Raw genomic sequence first — 20,805 nt, 5'->3', positions numbered from 1 at the left:
AATTAAGACACCAAAATTAGCTTACACTAGCTTCGGCAAAGAAAAAGCTAGTTTGTCTTTGTGAAAAATGTTAGGTAAATGTACCGAACCATGATTCACAATGCATTCATTAAAATATTATTTCTTTTCTCTCTCCTCTCTCTCTCTCTCTCTCCAAAAAAGAATTAGTATTCTAATAAATGATAGGTAAAATAGAAAGTAATAGAAAGTATTGATGTAGTGTTAAAAGAGATATAAGTAGGTAAAATAAAAAAAATGCACTGTTTATTACTAGCATTTTTAATTACCTTTCAACTGATAAACTTGCTCTAAATAATACTCATGTGCAAGTAATTATAATGTATATTCTAGTGCTATATATATAGTAGATTGTTTACTACCCACTTTTTCTTTATAACTCAAGGTGTCTAGGCGCACATCAACTAATCTCACCGTCTACTTGGGAAGAGCCCATTTAAAACCCGTATGATTTATCCCAAAAGAGTTGATAGCACTTGAAAAGTTTTAAACCAGAAACCTTAAAATGAAGCATACGTATAAGCCTCTGTCCCTGCTTATTTGTCTCATTTTTTACTACACAATGTTCCAAAAAGTTTGTTTAAATTTAAATTGCCTTTGAAATATTGCATTAATTTCCTCTCTATTACGCATTGGAAAACATGCACTCTGAAAATGTAAAGCTTTACCACGGTAATTATTTTTTTTGTCTTTCATGATAAGTTGGAGTTTTAAGATTGGGCAAATAAATTGACGGAGGTTAATTTCTATGGTCGAAATCACCGTCCAATTCAAAGAGTCAAAGACGGGAAAAAAATACTACTGTACTCCACTAGTGTAGATCACCGCCATGCTTTTAACCAAGAGAAAGTGCCATGTGACACAGTGTATAGACAGGCCAAAGTGGGGAAAGCGTAATACCAAAAGAAGCAAGGGCCCGGGTTTGAGTTTTATAAGACTTTAGCTTCGGTCTCGATATACTTCTAATATCATTCATACGTGATGAGACTTTAATTTCGGTCTTGATATAAATGCCAATAAGATTTCTTACAGGTAGTAGTGTGGTGTAATTTGACAAGACGATACTCCCGGCTGAGGTGCTTGAGTACATTTCCCTTACCAAAAAGAAGCAAAGGAATTGTAGTACTCGTGTACATCAAGGCCAAAGTGAGAAGTTTTGAATGCCAGTGACGTCTTTTTGTCCATTTAAACATTGGACGAAAATACCTTCTATATCTAATCCAGAAAATTTCGGTAAATGAAAACTCATATCAAAGCGATTTCTGGCATCGCCGGCTTTTTGAGCTTTATCTTAGATGTTTCAAAAAATATTTTGATAAAAGTCATAATTTTTTATTTTTTCAATTTGTCCTGACGAAACGAATCAATAATCTATAAAAGTTAGGCACAAAATTAACAAACGTGATTTTTTTTTAAATAAAAACAAAACAAGAAGCCCAAAAATCTTAGTAGAACTCGGCCAAACCTAACCCACGTGAATTGTAAAATGGTTCCTCCGTTATTTCTGGCGCTGTCATAAGAAGAAAACAAACATACTACTGCCTAGGCCCTAGGTAAACCGGGAAACAAACCTTAGAATACCACACACTACTACTCCCTCTTGTCCCATTTATCGGTATCTCGTTTCATTCCATTTTAACCGGATTAAAAATGAGTTATATCTTTAAGTCGGTAATGAATTTTATATGCAACATAAATCTTGTTTGGTAGAGTTCAAGGACGATATATTACGAGCCTATTACGAGATATAAACAATTGGAAAAGTGACACAAACTTTAAAAACGGACAATCAAATAGGAACGGAAGTACATTCCAGCGCCTGCACATGCTTAATATTCCAACCAAGAAAACTCTGCAAATATCAGTTCATAAAAAAATCTGCAAATACTTAAATCTCTGTTTTTCTCATTTCACGACCATGTATACAGTTAAATCTTGATTCAAGTAGCTAGCTCCACAACTCTGACACACCTCACATTTTTAATGGGCCAAAGTCTAATCCTCAAGGCAAGGCATCAAATAAATACTCCTACTACTCTCTCTCTCTCTATCCATTTCTTCTTTTAGAGAGAGAGAGAGAGAGAGAGAGAGAGAAGTGGCAAGTGGGGGAAATGGACAGAACCGTAGAGTAGAGGACACTATATCAGTCCAAACTTTACACGAGGAACAAAAATTTTGCCAAAAATTCTAAAAGAACGTGAAGAAAATAAAAATCTCTTCCAAATTAGAACTAGCTTTATACCTTTGCCTTTTTCTCCGCCTCAAATTCTCTCACCTCTGTTTTTTTTTTATAGAGAGAGAAAAAGAGAGGATTCCGTCGCGGGAAGAAAGAGACGAAATGAGGAAAATCTTTGAAAGGGTCAGACGCTTAGGCCATCGAATCCACACTGCTTGTATGTGAGAGCTTGCTTCCTTGGACTTATCACGATTGCACAATCCACGGATACCTGCCACCACCACCCCCACCACAAAATGAAATCAAAATCTCTGCTGGTATTTCAATGAATAATACTATAATAGTAGTCTAATTATCAATTGAAATTGGTCTAGAAAAAGCCAAATCTATTCTGTCAATTGGGCTATTCACCACCGATGCATGGACCAGTTTGGTTCGGTTTTCATGTGAACACAAGTCCATTTTTGTTGGGACCAAGCTCATCTGGAATTGAAGCAGACAAACCTTAAAGTATGCACGGTTCAGGTCCATGACTACATGCACATCATCCAAGTTAACGTCAAGTTCAACAGAGACTAATTACACGCATGGAGAGCATTTCAAAATACCCAGGCACGGTTCAAACTTTCAAAAAATTACAGTACACGAGCTTTCATGAAACGTAACACTCGTTACAATAGAAAATACAACTTCTTCCATACCATAAAGAGTGCAGATATCACAGCGTTAGAAATGTACTGCTAGTAACGTAATTCGTAAATCATAAATTTTCTCCAATTGAAACCAACAAAACCATCACATTCTTCGGATCTACTATTAGGTTATTTGGAATGTAATTACTCAATGGTTTAATTTCGTAGATCTGGAATCAACTCATAATAAACAGAATAGGTCAAACCGTACAAGATCGGACCAACCCATTCTCCCTCTCCTAACACCCCTACTACTGACAACAGCGGCACCAAAAAAAATTAAAATAAGGCCGGATTTCCCTACCGTCTTAACAGACTAAACATGATAAAATTCACAAAAACACATTCTCATTCACATATATCAACTAAAAATCTACATAACGGAAGCCGCCCGTCTAAAGTCCTTAAGCTACAAACAAACTTTTTAGGAAAAACTCACCCTAAATGCGTACGTGTATCTACTCTGTCCAGACTCGGTGTCATTTTAGAACACTAGAACCAGCCCGAAGTTTTACTATTCTCTCTCTCTCTCTCCCCCTTTATAACTTTAGTTTTGGTGAGAGGGACCGAAGAAAGTGGAAAAAGAAGACAAATCTGGGAGACAACATGGGTGGTTTGCAAGTGAAAATTACGCAACCCATTATTAGTTTTAAATATCACAAAAAGTTTGTGGGTCCCAGCTGATTGGAGCTTTAACGCAACGAGGATGATGACCGCTACCCAAAATGCATTGTGTACCATTTTGCCCAGATTTTTTTCTAACTTTTCTATAACACTAGTAGCCATTTCTTAAAAAAAAAAATTAAAGAAAAAACGATTTTTGCAATCATCCACACTCTTAAATTTGTATTCTAGTCTAATATATAAATTAGCCCTTGTAATTTTAGTACTAGAAGAGAAAATGTAAAGTGCATGTCTGAAAAAGTAGAGAGCAAAAATTATTTCTCGTAGCCAAATTGGCCACTTTCGAGTTTCAATTCGGGCAATAATACTAAAAAGAAGAGCCTTTTTTCAATGTAAAAAAAAAAAATTTCCAATCAGCATAGAATTTTTTTTGTTTCCTTCTAGACAAACGATCAATTTTCAAAACTTGACAAAAACTAGTTAATTTAAGCCAAATTACTTTCACTAATTTTCATATATTTACTAAAAGAACTTTCAAAAAATATTTTCTCCCCAAAGTTAAAAGAAAGCGGTTAGTCCACAATCCACATCAAAGACCCAAGTATCAGGCCCACGTTAGCACCGACTGGCCTTCACTAGCTCACGTTAGCACCCACCCCCCGGAAGAATGCAGACAAGCAGCAGTGGATTTAGCAGAGGCCGCAACCACCGCCGCAGCCCTGCCTCCGCAGATACATATGCCGTGTAAACACACATGTACACACGGAGTGCGAGCCGAGTCATGAATGTACTCAATCACACAATTGAATTACGCTAACGGGTTATGTGTTTGTTCTATTGTGTAATGGAGTATATTTAATGACCGAATATTAGGACCAGTTTGTGTCTGTTCAATTGTCCGATTGATCACCACACAATTGAATTATGCTAACGGGTTATGTGTTTGTTCCATAATATATTTAATAACCGGATATTCAGACCAGCTTGGCGTCTGTTCAATTGGTCGATTGATCACCGCTAGCGTAGTAACGTGCCCAAATTACAGAGAGAGAGAGAGAGAGAGAGAGAGTGAGTGTGCAGTGCGTGTGTTGTAAGCTAGCAATTGCAGAGACGAAAGCGAAAGTGGGAGTAAAGTATGTATGGGGCGGGAGCAGGAATGCTAACCTGCACGCCGGGGGAAGTGACCCCCAGAATCCGGATCTTCGCCCCGACATCCCCCAAAACCCTCAGCTCCACCCGGTCATTAACCGACGCGTCCCTCACCAAATCCGCCGCGTCCGCCTGCATCAGGTTCACCCTGTCCACCGCCACCGTGGTCTCCACCTGCCTCACGCTGTGCGCCGCCTGGAAGAACCCCGGCACCGTCCCTTTACCCAGCGGGATCCCCCTGTACATCACCGTGAACCTCGACTCGCCGTACTTGATGCCCACCTTGTTGTCGTTGGCCGCCGTGAAGAGCATCCGTATAGAGAGGGAGACCGAGGCGGAGGAGGTTGGTGTTGGGGTGGTTAGGGTTGGGTCGGTGGAGGCGGTGGTGGAGGGGGGGTTGGGGGTGATGCCGACGTACTGGACGGCGACTTGTTGGAGGTCGAATTGGGGTTTTTTGGGCTTGACGGCGAGGACGACGACGAGGACAACGGCGAGGCAGAGGAGGAGGAGGAAGGAGAAGAGAAGGAAGAGCCAGCAGCAGCAGCCTTTCAAGGAGGCGGAGGAGGAGTATCGTGGCGGCGGTGGGTAGTAGTGGTGGTTGTGGCGGCGGTTGGGCGGCGGCGGCGGCGGTGTTTGGGGCTGTGGTGGTGGGGGTGGTTGTTGGTTGTGTGATGGGTGGTCACCGTTCATGTTAGCTCTGGGGGCCATGCTGGTGGTATTGTGCGCCGGCTAGCTAGGTGGGGGAAATGATTTGATAAAGCTAAAAGCCCCCACCTAATTCTCTCTCTCTCTCTCTATCTCTGGTTTATGTGTTTTTGCTTCGAGAGAGAGAGAGAGTATAGTGAAGTGAGGGTGACCTTGTGGCGTGGGGACCTTTGCTTGACAAATGAAAAAGGTAAAAAATAAAGGGTATGGAATCGGTGCCGGTGTAGTTGTAGCTAAAAATCTTTGACAAATGTTTTCCCGACAAAACCAGAAACACGAGCCTAACACCACGTATGTAATAGAAAAGTGGACAGGAGAGAAGTGATCTCTCCGGTCTCAAAATCTTTTTACCCTTTCTTTGTCACGGTTTCTATTCATCTATTACTAATTTACTATCATCTTTTTATCTCTCTACACCCATTATCTCTAATACTCTTTCAAAACCCTAATTGATTATTAGTCACGTTTATCTGTCGGAAAACATTTTTTAGAGAGCTATGCGCATACCTGGATGTTTTACTTTGTTTTACTGTACCTAAAAAAAAAAATTCAAAAGAACTGACAGTATAATAAATATAAATGACAATGGAAGTATCATCATATTACCATTCTCGTCATATCATGAGTACTATTAACAGGGGAAAAAACCACTAGGAACTAGTAAGCGAATCATGTCCCGTTTTGCTAAGGTTTTATTTTTTAAATATTTATTTTTCGTTTTATGAAACATGTTATTCTCTCGCTATATATCATCTTTAATTCAAAAGTAAATACTTATTCAAAAAACAAATATTTATTTTAATTAGCAGAATGAGGTCTCACACTAGAAAAGAAATTTAATGGTAGAATTTAATATTGGGCATGGCGTGGGACTGTGGGAGATTACATCTAAATAAAGTTGCACTTTTATTTTCTTGATTTTTACTAAGCGAATTAGTTGAAAAGAAAAAAAGGAAGAATTGAAATATAATAAGTGGGGAGATTTATGAAATAGTCAAGCGATTAGACAAGGCAAGATTTAACAGTGCGTAACGTAATTCAGAAAATTGATTATGATAACAATAACTCGGATATTGGACAGAAAGAAAGATTTATGGGTCATTAACTAGCATTATTGGAGTATTACTCTTTTAATTATCCAAAACAGCCTAATTTTTTCCCAATCACCTCTCTCATGAATGAATGAACATTTGGGGGACCACCATATGGATGGGTACCTATACTGCATAGGTGAACTACAATAGTTTAATGCACGATCTGAGTCGGCCATCTTCATAGTCATTGATCCAGATTTCATCTCGACTCTTGCCAATCTGAGTCATCCATTGCCGGGAAGATATCTAAACCATTGATACCCGAGATGGACTGCTCGAATTGTGCATTACACTCCTATAATGCGCCCAGGAACCTCTCGTCTAATATACTGCACAACTCAAATATATTTAGCACTGTAATTTTAGCCCTTCGCATTTGCATTGTGAGCAGTGGGAAGTTCAAAATGAGTAGCATTTCTTTCAAAGTGGAGGTTGGTATTGCAAAAAGAGTAGCAGTAACGAGCCAAAACAATCACTAATGAATGATGGTTAGGCAAATGCATGTCACAATGTTAATTTCTGTCACAACTAAAAGTGTATGTAGTCAGTCCTCTTTTCATCAACCAGTCCGAGAAGAAAAAGGAAGGGGAATGCAAACATCCATAAAAACCATAAAAACATGTGGGGTAGAAACACAAACGCCTCTCTCTCTCTCTCTCTCTCTCTCTCTCTCTCTCTCTCTCACACACACACACACACACACACACATGGGGAGCACGTTGGAGCAACTGTGGAGAGAGAGAGAGAGAGAGAGAGAGCAACTGAAATAAGCCAATACTAAGCAACTGAAATAAGCCAATACTATCCACCTTTACTAGACCCTAATCATTGAATGATCAACGCCACCATATACGACCGCGTTACTACGTATAATATTTGAACTGAAAAGTTAATCCATAAAACTTGTGTACCATACAGAATGATGTACATAAACAATATCGAGTCTTACAATTCAACTTATAAATGCCTATATCGATGTAGTAACAATTTCTAAAAGAAGGCGACTGTCGTACCATTTTGGCTGGAAATTGGAATTCACTGTCTAGTTTTACAATGGTATAAGACTACCATACCAAAATAACAACTCAGATAATAACTTAATGCGAAACAAAACCCAGAAATATATCATCGTCCCCCCCACAATGGCGGACAATATACATATATGAAAATCCAAACAATGCCACAAAAAAAAAAAAAAGAAAAAAAAAAAGGAGATTCAGAAAACTGGAGTAGTCACTAACAACCCCAAATAACTTGAAGATTCTACAGCCAAAGTAAAAAAAAAAAAAAAAAAACTCCCAAATGCAAATAATGGTTACAGCTACAAACCAAACGGCTACACAAAAGATAGCATAAGCAAAAGGCGTAATTAGAATGCTGCAAACACTCACTAGTCCACATTACCTGCTTCTGCCTTGGCTGCTTCGTCACCCCTACCAACACCGAGCACATCATCCATCAAGTCATCCTCCCCAACATTGATGTCTTCCACGTCATCTTCATCTTCGTTTTCTCCTCTGCCAGGGATCTTCCGTGTCTTGGGGCCATGCTCTAGCCTGTGGGTCTCCAGTTCTTTGTCCATTGTCTCTTGTAAGTTCAACATATCGTTGTTTGGCTTCCTAGCTCTTCTTGCATTTTGCCACCTCTCCAGCTCCTTTTCGACGTTAGCAAGATGCTGCTCCCCAATTTGCTTCTGATATTCAGACAGTTCCTCTCTCCTTGCTGCCTTCCACTCTTGAAAATTCTAGATATGCAAAATGGTGATCATTAAGTATTTACATCAATACAAAAATACGTTAAAATCCGAGCCATCAACAATGGAGAGAGTGCAAACGGTTTCGAGGTTTCCATCTACAATTTCTTTTGCAAACCACAAACAATACCAAGCAAATTTCATTTTGGGCTTCTTTGGGTGTATGCATAAAAGAACAACATTACTACGCAAAATCGTACATAGGATGGTGGTAGACGACCAAGCTGTTTATAGTCTCCATTCGGTGGTTTAATCCCTCCTAACAACTACTGCATTTTCAAATGCTACGAAGGTTGTACCTCACTTAAGGTGCAATTCCCTTCTGAATTCGGTAGGCATCATTTTTTGGGTTTTGGTCTTTCCGAGTCAACACTGTCTATAATCCAAAAATGGAGTTCTTGCCGACCCAACCATCAGAGTTATACAGAGAATCAGTTTGACAGGAACAAGAGCAGGATTCTGAGCAATTAAAGCGGGGAGATGTCTACCTCCTCTGTCCAACTATAAATGATCCTGCGAGCATGGGCGCAAAAGCAAAAACCTTGGGTGGGAGAGCCAGGCGCAAGCAAGTGCTTTGGAAGAAAGATCCAAGTAAGGTTAGCTCAATTTCTAGTTATATCCTGGCTTTTCATAATGGACTTTGTGGGAAGGCAGATCCCAATTTTGGTGCGGCCCCGGCCTCTCCATTCCACGGATAGGGCATCAAGGGGTGATCTCTTCGTTTAGGCATTCCTATCTCAGGCCCTGGAAGACAAAGCTCATTTTCTAGAGGGGCATCGCCCTTTCTTTTTCTTTCATGATATAAGGAGATTGCTCCTATAACTTCGATTATAATCATATAGTAAAGGTATATTGACTCATGAAATATTTACAGAATCTTTAAAAAGAATAGCTCACCCATTCTATGAAGTCCAACTTCCCCCAATTAGTATTCTCTAGGAGAAGGAAAAAGAGAGGGGAGGGGGAGGAGATTCAACCAAAGCATTAAATAAAAGTACAATTTGGAGGCAGAGAAAAAGAAAGATAGAAACTCACTTGTTCCTTCTGCTGCTCAATCAGCGTTGCATCAACATCCATCGGCTTAGAAAACGAATAATATATTGAAGGCTCTGCCTTAGTCCTGGAAGAAATACAACCCACAGCAAATGAAAAAAATGAGTCATGAACATTTAATGGAAAACTATGTTTGATCAACCTACAATCCTGCAACGCAGATAATTTTGGCTCATCCAGCTGCTCGAACACTATGCACATGAACAGAAACTTATCTTTGGCTCAATAAAATTGTGAATATGGACACTTGCGGACCAAAATTAGAAATAACCTGTGCCAGAAAAAACATAGTAAGATCCCAAGAAGAAAGAATCCCAACATAGAATAGTTTCTTTTGATAAGAAGAATGCCCGTCTAGAATACAGACAACGCCATAAGATTGCACCTTTGAAAGTTGCCAAGTTTTCTGTGGTGCTCACTCCACCGAAGAAATAGCAACTCTAACTTCTTTTCCTCAGCCTTGGCAGCAACACGTGCGCGTAGAGTCTGATATAAATCAAGGATTCAATACAAAAGACTCGATAAGAGAAGTTGGATTGATACCTCGTATAAAAGGATTCAGCTTAATTCACAGGAACACAAAGTTCCATAAAGACAACAAACCAAATCTCTTCTCCGTTTCTCCGCAATTTGTTCACGTTCCTGCTGCCTTAGCCTTTCACTTTCCTCGCGTGACCTTTGCTCGGCCTACATGACATTTTCAAGATATTTGCAAACACATAAATTTATTATTTTGAAAAAGAAGCAAACAAACAAGCAACCAGGAAAATTAACCAAAGCAACTCTCAGAGGCTAGACAAACAAGCGTATCTACATAACACTTCACACTACTTTCTAAGCCACCAAATATTGGACTTGTGGTAATGAGGCAAATTTGTTTGTCCGCGATCCAAAACCAGCAATGGAACATTGAAGTTTAATCCCAAATGAATTACAACATCTTGCTTTATTTTAAAGTTCCAAACCACAAGATAATCCTTAGCAACAACAATCGCTTCCTAAGCCATCCAGCTATCATATCTCCGCATGACATTATAGCTGCTTTTCTTTGGTGATGAAAGTAGAATTAAATTCCAGAGGAATCTAACTCCAAGAGCTAAAAGTACTCACTCTTTGCAAAGAATCCGACCTCCGCATATACGCCTCTGTTCCTGCAAGTTGCATGTCTTCTTTCCTGAATTTCTGGAACATGCTTAGACAAATGAGAAGAATAGCCAAGACTGTAGAACACATGGAGAACCACAAAATACACTATCAAGAAAACAAAGATGACATTGAAAATAGAAGAAAAAATACACCATCCAAAAAAAACCAAATCAAACCAAACCTAGCCTGATGTTCCAATCAACTTAGTGTGGCTATTGCCATTTCAGGAAAAAACAACAACAACAACAACTTAGTAGGGCTATATTTTTTTAACCCAGAAAATAACAGAATAAACTTTAGATAATGGAGCTGCGGATAAAACCGATGACTTCTGCACAATAGTGACAATGTGACATGATCATAAGGACATTAGACCGAGAGACAGACATATGAAGTATATGAACACTTGTAATTATTGTATCTTTTGGTTGATTTACTATGTGTTCGCACTTTGGTGTGAAGTACTTCAAGGCATTGTTGTGCTTTAAGAGTTTATTTAGATAGATTAAAAAATTGAAACTTATGGGAGCAAGGGCTGAAATATCTCTTATTTTTGTTTATGAATCTGAAAGCTTTAAGGCACTTTCAACATTGTATTGGCTGAGTTCAAGAGAAGATTAATTGATTTTCTATCACTAACATCATCTCATCCACTTCCTCAAAAGCCTTTCCGTCTTTCCACTCCCCCATGGAAGGCACGTCAAACTTTCATTCACAATGGCTCTAGTGACTTTCACAAACAAAGTGACTCCTATGCCTCCTATTGGCATCTAACTCTGTAACAAAGAGAGAGTCTCTAATAAAAATGCTCAAGCACCTAACAGTTCCAAGTTTCCAACAAGGCAACAATACATTTTATACAGCACTATCCAGCCACATGTCAAACATGTCTGAGTATGCTTTCCAAATTGAAATACATCCATCAACAGATATATCCATGTCAAAGGAGAGAGACAAATACTTAAAAGAAAACTCATAAAAATTGATATCAAACATAAAGAAGTATTGGGGTGTCATTGACAACTTTTAGTCTTTTATGACTACTACAAATGTTGACACTAGGAAAGCAACCCAAGTACTTCAAGTTATTTCACACAGGCATGTTGGTTCTGCTTCACCCCCTAGTGAGTGAGGGCAATCTTGGGCTTGTTAACAAGGTCTCCTAAAAACATGTAGAATAGCCAACATATCATGCTTTCTTTGTATGCAGAAACATCATTCAAGGAAATTGTCATACCCCTACTTTCTATTTAAGAACAAAAATTGAAAACTGAAACAAGTCATGCTAGATATACAACTATACTAAATCTAGGCACAAGGAGCAGTCGCATAAACTTAATCCAACTATTATACGATAGCACATAATCCATCCTTCTCAATCATTTGACAAACAGTAACCTAATATGCCACCTATGTGGATACATATTGAGAAAATGAGAAGGAAGGCACAATGTCGCCATTGTGTTTTGAAGAGTATTTTTGTATCAGTACCGTTCCATTTTCACTGCAGCGCATTGCCCAAACATAAGAACTAATCTTTCCAACTAAAATGGTAAATACGACAGATGGACAAACATATCGCAGCCATTGATTCCCTTAACGAAGCTAAATGTTAGCACAAATAAAGGATTGAGAAAATTGCTTCATTCTGGATAGCACCTGCCTATGCCCTGCACATATCCAGGCTGAAATAACAACGAACCACTAGCTAAGGATTCAATGCAAATTCCCAAGAGACTTCTAAATTTTTCCCAACAAAAGGCAGTCATCCAACAGTTCAAACCTAAGTACAGTTATCGTGAAGCACATATCTGTACATACATCTAAAGCAAGAAGTGCCAATTCTAAGCAGTAACGAACAGGAAGAAATTTAAAGAGCACCTCCAAGGTCCCCAAAAGCTGTCCGAGCATTCTTTTGTTTCTTTTAACCAAACTTGGGTCCTCATCCTTCGGCAATACCCTCGGAACGTGCTCCGTTGGGGGAATATCAAAGTCCTAAGGACACACACACACGAAAAAAACAGTCAATAATGATCCAATCTTACAATTCAATAGAGCACTAAAAGTCTTGTTGTAGATTAGTAACAAAGAAAAGAAAGAAACTCAAACATTTACCATCTTCATTGGCCTTTGATTGCCATCCCTCCTTGACCAAGCAGATGGCTTTCTCTCACTCAGGTTCGCAGTGACTGTCCCACCACCACTACCAACTTCCACAGCTAAATCCTTCCTCTTTGCATTATTTTCAGCCACGGCAGAAGCATCCTCATGAATCTCTCCATCTTCAGCCGCCTTCACTCCAATCGCAATTCACAAGCATAGTAAAAATTCAATGAAAACCCAAAAGAGAACAGAACAGTTAAAAAGGAATATTAGGGTTTTGATTACCTTCACTATAGCTGAAGAGAGTCGCCTTTTTGCTGGGGGTTGCTCTTCGACATCATTTCTTTCAGCCTGAAATCAATCAAGCACTCTGCTCATACATGCAAAACCATAGTTGCATGCACACAAACAAAGACATAGCTACCACTGCTACAAAGGGAAAACCCTTTTGGTGTGAACGTCTGTAGACTGGCTCACTTTTTAGTTTCCTAAAATAGCCTTTAACTGCCTAAAGAAACTGCCACCCTAATTTTCTTCACCCTTTCTTCTACTTGCACATCTAACATTTCATTAGAGATTAATCTCAATTGAAGATTTTCCTCTTTCATTCTTCTGCATAATACGATTTCTCACGCGTCGCATGTGCCCAGGAATCTAGTATATCTCTTCCTATTAAAAAAGGAACACCCATGTGACCGTCGATATTGAGGCTGGCTCACACATCTTTTTTCCCAGACTACACCCCTTCAACAATCCAAAGAAACTGTCAAGAAGGAGGGGAAAAAAAAAACTAACCCAAATTTCCTCTCCTATATTTACTAATTTCACAGTATTTCATTACAGATTACTCTCAAAATTCAAGATTTCCATCTTCCCATCTTTTTTCGCATATACGATTTGCACAAGAATCGCATGTGCCCGGGGTGTAGCACTCGCCCGCGCACACACAACACATATATGCAAGGGAGAGGGGGGGGGGGGGGGGGGGGGGGGGGGGGGGAGAGAGAGAGAGAGAGAGAGAGAGAGTTTACAGGTCTGACAAATCCTCGCTGACGGCCGCCGTTGGCAGCGAAATTCCGAGGACCAGTGGGTCCAGATAAGCCTCCGCGGCGGAGACCCCTTGGATCGCGAAGCCGCTCCGTTATCTGTACCAGTGAATACAAAACGGATTGATACACGAGACGATAAGTACACACACACAAAGTGGGAGAGAGAGATAGAGAGAGAGGGGACCTCCCATCTTTGGCGGTTGAGTTCTTCGATCTCCTTTCGAAGCTCTTCCTCGGTCTTCTCCACAGCGGCGCTACCCATTATTTTTGCACGGGGGTTTATGACGGAAGCAGCAGCAGCAAATAAAGCTCTCTACCGCAAATGTCTGCGAAAACCCTTGACTGCCTGTCTGCCTACGACTAGATTTATTTAGGCTCGTTCCGAAAATAAATACTTATTTTTTAAAAAAATAATTTTAAGCTTAAAAATAATGTGTTTATATAAATAATTTTTCTACCAATATGAATCTTGTTTAATAGATCTCATCAAGATTGTTAATACGGTGCAAAAAAAATTAAAAAATTATTCTTTATTTACATTATTTTTGAGTTTGAAAATGTGAAATAAGCTGCTTATTTTTTAAAAAGATTTCTGAAACGGGGCCTTAGTCTCGAGCTCTTTACCAAATCTCTATACCTCTCCAAATTCGAGAGGCGCGTAAACTAACCCGACTCTAATTATTAGTACAATAAAAAAATACTAATTATGGCAATGCAAGTATTTTTTGCCTTATCGAACTTCATTAAAATTTGATTGAAAGCTTTTCTACTTTACGTATCCATAATTTATTACGCACACTCCAATGAATTTTACTCATTAAATTCTTACACAAATACCCTTTAGTAGAAATAACTTAACTAATACTATAAGTTTGAAGAGAAAAAAAAATTAGAAAAGCTCATCCGAATTTTTTTTTTGATCAAACGGAAATATGAAAACTCACCCGAATTGAGGTACAAATACAAATGCTTTCAATATTGGGCCTAGGTTAGAAACACCCAGCCCATTTGTGAATAAAGGCCCAACATCCACAGGTCTGATGGAATGCTGGGAAGGAAGCCCAACACAGAGAAACCCAAATGGCCTATAAGTTATACTTACTGTTTGGGGTTGGATCACTTCTTTAACATCCTCTCTCTCTCTCTCTCATTTTATCTAGGAAATTATCGCTAAGTGGTAATACCGGCTCAAGATCTTACCCTGTTTGGTTTGGATTTTTAGGGAGGTTTTTAAGAATAATAAGTGGAGAAAAATAAATAGAGAAAATTTATTACGGACCGTGTGCAAAGATTTTGAGACCCAAAACAAACAAGTTATTTGAATTATCCAGTATATAAATATGTTTTCATACATTCGTATTTTAGATTTACATTCTTTTTCAAAATCAACTTCGAAGTTTCTTTCTAGGCTGATAACTTCATCAGCCATACGAATGGTAGCTTTCGACAAGTAAGATAATGGACAAGTGTTTTTTTTTCCTCGGCAATACGAAACTTTTATAAAAACCTTGAAAAAGGTTACATCAAGGGGCTCGAACACAGAGAAACACACATGCTCGAGCAAAACAAGAATAAAAAGGACCAAAAACAAAAAGCCCTCTAACAGAAGTGTTAAATGTATAATTTTCTTAGTTGGATGCCTGGTTTCTTTCTTTTTTTTAATCAGCAGAAGTAACATTTTATTAAGAAAATCTTAACCAGGGTACATCAAATTGGGGGAGGAGAGGGGAATCTAATCAAGGTCCAAGAATTGGATGAAATAAAAAGAAAAAACTTGCTGTAAGTACTAAGCCCAAACACACCCTAAGGGCCAGACCCTAAACAATACAGTCGTAATAACCACATGGGCCTGGCCCAATCCAAGAGCCCAAAACTGGACTCATTTCTTTCTTTGATGGATGTGAAGAGAAAAATGGACTCATTTCATACATTCCGATGAAATGGATAGCAATTAGGACATGAATCCTTCACCCTAGAGGTATTTGTGTATAGGCAGTCGAGCAATTGCCATAGGCTGCATGTCACACTAGAAATAATTTAATCTGTTGTGGATACGGTCACGTGGTGTCTTCCATCGAATGGATCATTCATTTGTTTTTGTCGAGAAGAAAGAGGACAAGGCGGGTACATGACTTCTTATGTCACTATCGGTAGGGCTCATCATGTCGTGAGTGTTCCCCCAGAATATGTATTGGACAATTTCTTCCGCTGCACTCGCAGTTTTTTTTCTTTCTTCTGAGTGACATAAATTTATTTTATTAACTTGAAAACACAAAGTGCAATGAATTAAAAGGAAATTAGCGTCAAAAGCATCATCGATAATATCCCAACTAGATCGGCAGGCACAAATCTCATCGACTCGCAAAGCGAGCCAAATATCAAATGGGAAAGGTTGGCATTCTTGTTCCTCCTACGACTTTCACAAGCCTAATCAGTAATAACAGGCTTGAATTCCAAACACGCTACACATCATTCCCCATGAATGATTCACCTTTTGGAGTCATTTCGATACAAGTTTGTTTCAAATTATCGAATATTTTTTTTCTGGATCGACGAAAAAATAATTAATAAGTTTTAATCACTGAGTTTGGTTTATCTTTTTGAACTTCTATTTCAGAAAGTTAATTTTGAATGCAAACTTTTTGTAAAGTAAAAGAATCAAAAAGTAGTGGGTGCCTTGAAAAGTAAGGGGGTCCCGTCTCTCTCTTCTCTCTCTCTCTCTCCTCTGAAATTGGTTAGACTCTCTTTTTCTTCTCCAAAATTGGTCTGAAACTATTTGCTTTAAAAAAGTGAGGTTGGGAACAGACTTTTGAAAACTTGGAGCAATCCGTAAGTAATTGAATAGATTTTTGAAAACTTGGGGCAACCAGTGAGTAATTGGAGTGAGTTTTTTTTTTCCCCTTCTGATGAGAGAGTCAAGGGGACCCACTCATCTTTGAGATCTCGCATCCAATCAAGTGTTTTTACATTTTAACTCAAAATTTTCACTCCAAAACTATCAACCAAACACAGTAATATCACCTTGCAATTGTAATTTCATTTTGTTGAGTTTTACTACAAATCAGTGGTAGAGCATGGATTTCAATTTGGAGGTGGCACCCAAAATAGATATAATTCTATATAAAAAAAAGATACACGTGTTCTAAGATTAATTATTCGTAATACTAAATAAGTACACATTTTCATAGGTAAATTATCCATCAGCATACCTAATATCCAAAAAAATACGACGTTTTGTTGTGTTCTAAGGTTAACTATTCAAACCCACATCGGGAGTTTGGGTTTGTGTGTGTGTGTTTAAAGGGTTCACTCTACCTCTCCCTAGTTAGCAATTGCCTAGGTGAGTTTGGTAGGTGAAATTACCCTCTTGCCCTCCCTCAAAAAGGTTAACTATTCATAACACTCAAACAAGTACACATTTTCATAGGTTAATATTTTTTTTGCTAACCAAAAAGAATTTATGAATCTTTATAAATGATTACAAAGATTAAAAGAATCAAGAACACATCAGCAAAAAGCCACCCGAGATCTAAAGATGACAAGACACCAACTGATCACCATAACAAAACCACACAACCTCAACCTAAAACATACAATAAAACCCAAAACGATCCTACATACCCTATGCAAAACCCCCATCATCAATCACCCAAAAAGCCAAGCAGACACAAAAACAAAATCCACCGAGACCTTCGTAACAGACTACACCTCTATTTTTCCTATTATCGATCAATTTCCACGATCAAAAGAAACAACCTAAACCAAAACACCACCGAGCAAAATCGAAAAAATCAAAACACCACGTACCCGCCTAACCTCGAAATCAAAACACCATCTCTATTTTTCGTAGGTTAATATATTAACCCATCTATGTACTTAATATCCAAAACAATACAAGTGCTCTGTTAAAATCAATTTGTTTTCGTCGGACCGGGGCTGGCACATGCCACCTCCGCCCACTTCTTGCCTCCGCCCCTGACTGCAAGATCGAACAACGCGGTGGAATCCATTCAAACAGAACCAAAATACAACTTATTACATGGTAAAATGATCCAACATTAATCCAAAAGCAATGTTAATTTCAACTTTTACGTTACCAAACCAATTTTTTCCAAATCTAGAACAGAAAGCTAGCAGCCTCCTAGCCTAGTTCATGTACTCTACAGGTATTTTCCATATAGCTACAACAATTTTCTTTTTCCTTCAAGGCGAACTCCCCTTCCGTTTTCCATTTGCCGGAAAAGATTCAAGCACCCAGTTGTTGCCGCCTTCCCCATCGTTGGCACCTAAAGAAGGCCCCGCGGCCGGATGATTACCCGTTAGGGCTTCCGTACTGATGAGCGACGAGATGGCGGCCGCGACAGCGACCCTGAACTTGGGATCGGAAGCGATCGCGCTCACGTTCTCGGCCAACGACTTGCTCTCCTCTCCTCCCGACCTCCAACCGCCCTGATCGCCCGTGCCTTTGGAATTACCGAAAAGACTGTTGGCCGCGGCGTAGCTGCCCATATGGTTGCCCGGTTTGTTGAACATCCAAGGAAACCCTAATTGAGTCGCCGAGCCAGAGGAACTGGCCGCCGCCGCCGCGTGGAATTGCGGCATGTCGCAAGGGTTGTTGTTGGTGAGGTCAAGGACAATCCCTTTGGAAGGGTCATTAGGGTTTAGGTTCCTAATGCTTGTTGTGTAGGGAGAGAGAGGGTTCATCATGTGAGGGTTGTGGTATGGAAAAGATGGCAACTGGTTGAAGCTTGCATTGCTCATGCCATTGGAGAGAGGGTTGCTTGAGTCCACCAGCATGAAGGAGGCAGCAGCTGTGGAGGTTGTGGAGGCCATGGCTGTTGCCCCAACTGGGAGTGGGTGGTTGTGGGTCCCTTCATAGGTTGTGATGAGTATTGACATGTCCTCTAAACACCTTTGCACCTATCATCAAAGAAAAAAACACCCATATAGAATAGCTAATTAATTGAGCATTTAAGAAGACTTATAAGGCTCTATTTGGATCATGAATTTACGTTTGTGTCGTGCGAAAAGTAGTTTCGCCCTTACAATTAATCAAATGATCCAAACAAGTTCTCCGAGCACATATCATGCGTTGACGAGAGGAAAATTATATACTTCAATTACTTTCGTACCTGTTTTCTAACCGGGCATCCGGGAGCTACCGTGCAACGATAGTAGGCTCGAGGGCAGGGATTTCCTTTCGATATCTTCTGTCCGTATTTCCTCCATTGGCAACCGTCGTTCATCTAGAATAAAGTTTTGCGTTAGTTTGAATTTCATCTACTCGTATATATATGGTACTAGTAACAATATTGTTAGTACTGAATATTGATGAACTCACAGTGGCTGTTTGGCATCTTGCTCTGACTGAAACCCTAGCTTTTCTGTTGGGTGGAGAAGCGACATTTGTAACTCCGGCCAACTCGCTGCGCTGTAGCTTACTTTGCGAAAACCTCGCCGCGTCTAATTCCTTGCTCTCTTCTTTATTACTATGATCTTCTTCTCTGATTTCTTGATCTTGCCTTGCACTAGTCTGAATTCCCAAAGATAACCCTAGTTCACTCTCTCTGGGATCATCTTCTTGCGAAGGCGTTGACGGTGTCTGGCTATTCATGTCCAAAGTTCTTGGACTTCTGTTCGCCTCATCGATATTGTCGTTTCCGATGAGCGAGAGGAAGAATTTAGGGTCCTAGATCACATGATGAAATGTTGAAGACACCAAAAAACTGATGATTAGTCAAGGAAAAAGTCATCATTTGGAAGACTTAAATAGAAGGGCCATAGACTATATATAAGAAAAATAATTGCATATATCAGCTATATTAATTTTCGGTGCTACCTTTTTTTTGTTATTTTGTTGGATAACCGCGATTTTCATCTGCAAATCGTAGTAGTTTTTCATTGCCTGGTCCACTGCCTCCCTCAACATCTTGTTCTCTTCTTTCATTTTGTTCATCTCCATCTGCAACACAGATACCTAAGAGTGTAACACAATTCCTTCATCAGTATTCAGTCATCAAATCAAAATCATCAAAATATGTTAGTTATATCCAAATATAAACATCTAGATGCATCAATAACCCATATCTCTCTCTCTCTCTCTCTCTCTACATACTTGCATAAAGTTTGTTTTCTTGATGTATAACACTCGTATTGGTAAAACGATTTGAACCGTTTATTGAAACCTTGAGACTGGCTTTGGGTCTTTCCTATGGAGCTAAAGGCCATGTGTGTATATGTAAGAGCTCTCTCTCTCAAAAAAAATATTCGCATAACTTTTGTTTCCTTGATATATGACACTCGTATTGGTAAAACGATTTGAACCGGTTATTAGAATCCTGCAACGGCCGGGCCTTGGTTCTTTGCAGCTAAAGGCCATGTGTATAGGGGGGTGTGTGTGTGTGAGAGAGAGAGAGAGAAGTTTTGGCATAGGTGTATTCATACCTCTTCTGTGTTGGAATTTTGTTGAGAGAGAGAGAGAGAGAGAGAAGTTTTGGCATAGGTGTATTCATACCTCTTCTGTGTTGGAATTTTCTTGCAAAGACATGTCAACTGATGCATCATCTTCGAGTACTTCTTCTTCTGCTTCTCCTTCTTTATTATTCTCTGCCTGTTTTGGGTTCGGATCGTTCGAAACTTGTTGATCGTCGCCTGCCTTTGATGAACCATCTTTCTGGGTATCTAGTTTAAGGGACAGGTCAATCTCCATTTCACTGCTTTCATCTCTACCCGCACCCATGAATGCAAAAAACTTGCAGCTCTCTCTCTCTCTAGCTCTCTCTCTCTCTCTCCCTCTGTTGCTTTTGAGGCACCGAAGTCAATTCCCCCGTCTCAAAGACAAGTAAATAGAAATTAGAGACACAAGGACGCATCTCAGTTTTGACTTTAAATTATTAGCAAGGCCGGTCCTTTATTTTTCACCAGAGATTTTGTATGAGGTCTGATGAATACTCATTCTTTTTCATTCCGTTTTTCACATGGGGACCACCATCTGCTGATATGACGACATTGCCCCATGTCGACTAATGATTTTTGCACTCTCTTTTTTATATATCACCGTAAGCTCTCTTTTTCATTTTATTTTATTTTATTCATGTTAAACGCCTGATGATTTCAAGTGTGACAAAACAGTAAGAAGATTAAACGTGTCCTAATTAGTTTACGCAAAGGACAAAAAAAGAGTTTGAATGGATAAAATAAGAGTGCACAATTAATTTGGGCACCCTTAATACCATCCTCATTG

The 20,805-nt window shown here is 39.3% G+C and overlaps 3 protein-coding genes across 5 annotated transcripts; all 3 read right to left on the bottom strand.

Moving 5' to 3' along the window:
- Window positions 1-1,903: 1,903 nt before the first annotated feature.
- LOC131308836 (NDR1/HIN1-like protein 6) lies at window positions 1,904-5,557 on the bottom strand. The gene is made up of 2 exons (XM_058335865.1): window positions 4,675-5,557; window positions 1,904-2,465 (listed from the first exon to the last, which is right to left on the bottom strand). The coding sequence occupies exons 1-2, from the start codon at window positions 5,365-5,367 to the stop codon at window positions 2,379-2,381; spliced, it is 780 nt and encodes a 259-aa protein (XP_058191848.1). The 5' UTR covers window positions 5,368-5,557; the 3' UTR covers window positions 1,904-2,378.
- A 2,116-nt stretch (window positions 5,558-7,673) lies between these two features.
- On the bottom strand, window positions 7,674-13,913 carry LOC131308835 (uncharacterized). Of its 2 annotated transcripts, none has more exons than XM_058335864.1 (10): window positions 13,747-13,913; window positions 13,545-13,658; window positions 12,799-12,864; window positions 12,526-12,702; window positions 12,292-12,405; window positions 10,375-10,446; window positions 9,868-9,951; window positions 9,650-9,750; window positions 9,247-9,331; window positions 7,674-8,202 (listed from the first exon to the last, which is right to left on the bottom strand). In XM_058335864.1, exons 1-10 carry the CDS (start codon window positions 13,822-13,824, stop codon window positions 7,849-7,851), a joined length of 1,245 nt encoding a protein of 414 aa, XP_058191847.1. In that variant the 5' UTR covers window positions 13,825-13,913; the 3' UTR covers window positions 7,674-7,848. The 2 variants fall into 2 exon arrangements, with proteins under 2 accessions (XP_058191847.1, XP_058191846.1); XM_058335863.1 differs by having other exon boundaries at window positions 12,520-12,702; window positions 13,747-13,907.
- A 3,636-nt stretch (window positions 13,914-17,549) lies between these two features.
- LOC131308833 (probable WRKY transcription factor 9) lies at window positions 17,550-20,438 on the bottom strand. 2 transcript variants are annotated; one of them, XM_058335861.1, is made up of 5 exons: window positions 20,077-20,438; window positions 19,402-19,539; window positions 18,904-19,251; window positions 18,695-18,808; window positions 17,550-18,482 (listed from the first exon to the last, which is right to left on the bottom strand). In XM_058335861.1, exons 1-5 carry the CDS (start codon window positions 20,299-20,301, stop codon window positions 17,766-17,768), a joined length of 1,542 nt encoding a protein of 513 aa, XP_058191844.1. In that variant the 5' UTR covers window positions 20,302-20,438; the 3' UTR covers window positions 17,550-17,765. The 2 variants fall into 2 exon arrangements, with proteins under 2 accessions (XP_058191844.1, XP_058191845.1); XM_058335862.1 differs by having other exon boundaries at window positions 19,402-19,524; window positions 20,077-20,415.
- Between the last annotated feature and the right edge of the window lie 367 nt (window positions 20,439-20,805).

Source organism: Rhododendron vialii, chromosome 11a (genome assembly GCF_030253575.1).
Source record: "Rhododendron vialii isolate Sample 1 chromosome 11a, ASM3025357v1".
Taxonomy (NCBI): domain Eukaryota; kingdom Viridiplantae; phylum Streptophyta; class Magnoliopsida; order Ericales; family Ericaceae; genus Rhododendron; species Rhododendron vialii.
This window is presented reverse-complemented; position numbering and strand designations above follow the sequence as displayed.

Coding starts and splice junctions, on each gene's coding strand:
- LOC131308836 (XM_058335865.1), bottom strand. CDS start 5,367: ATGGCCCCCAGAGCTAACATGAACGGTGACCACCCATCACACAACCAA. Junction 2,466..4,674: donor TCACTTCCCCCGGCGTGCAG/GTTAGCATTCCT, acceptor TGGTGGTGGCAG/GTATCCGTGGATTGTGCAAT.
- LOC131308835 (XM_058335863.1), bottom strand. CDS start 13,824: ATGGGTAGCGCCGCTGTGGAGAAGACCGAGGAAGAGCTTCGAAAGGAG. Junction 9,952..10,374: donor GGTCGGATTCTTTGCAAAGA/GTGAGTACTTTT, acceptor AATGTCATGTAG/GCCGAGCAAAGGTCACGCGA. Junction 9,751..9,867: donor AGAAACGGAGAAGAGATTTG/GTTTGTTGTCTT, acceptor GATTTATATCAG/ACTCTACGCGCACGTGTTGC.
- LOC131308833 (XM_058335861.1), bottom strand. CDS start 20,301: ATGGGTGCGGGTAGAGATGAAAGCAGTGAAATGGAGATTGACCTGTCC. Junction 19,540..20,076: donor AAAATTCCAACACAGAAGAG/GTATGAATACAC, acceptor TTACACTCTTAG/GTATCTGTGTTGCAGATGGA. Junction 19,252..19,401: donor AACAAAATAACAAAAAAAAG/GTAGCACCGAAA, acceptor CATGTGATCTAG/GACCCTAAATTCTTCCTCTC.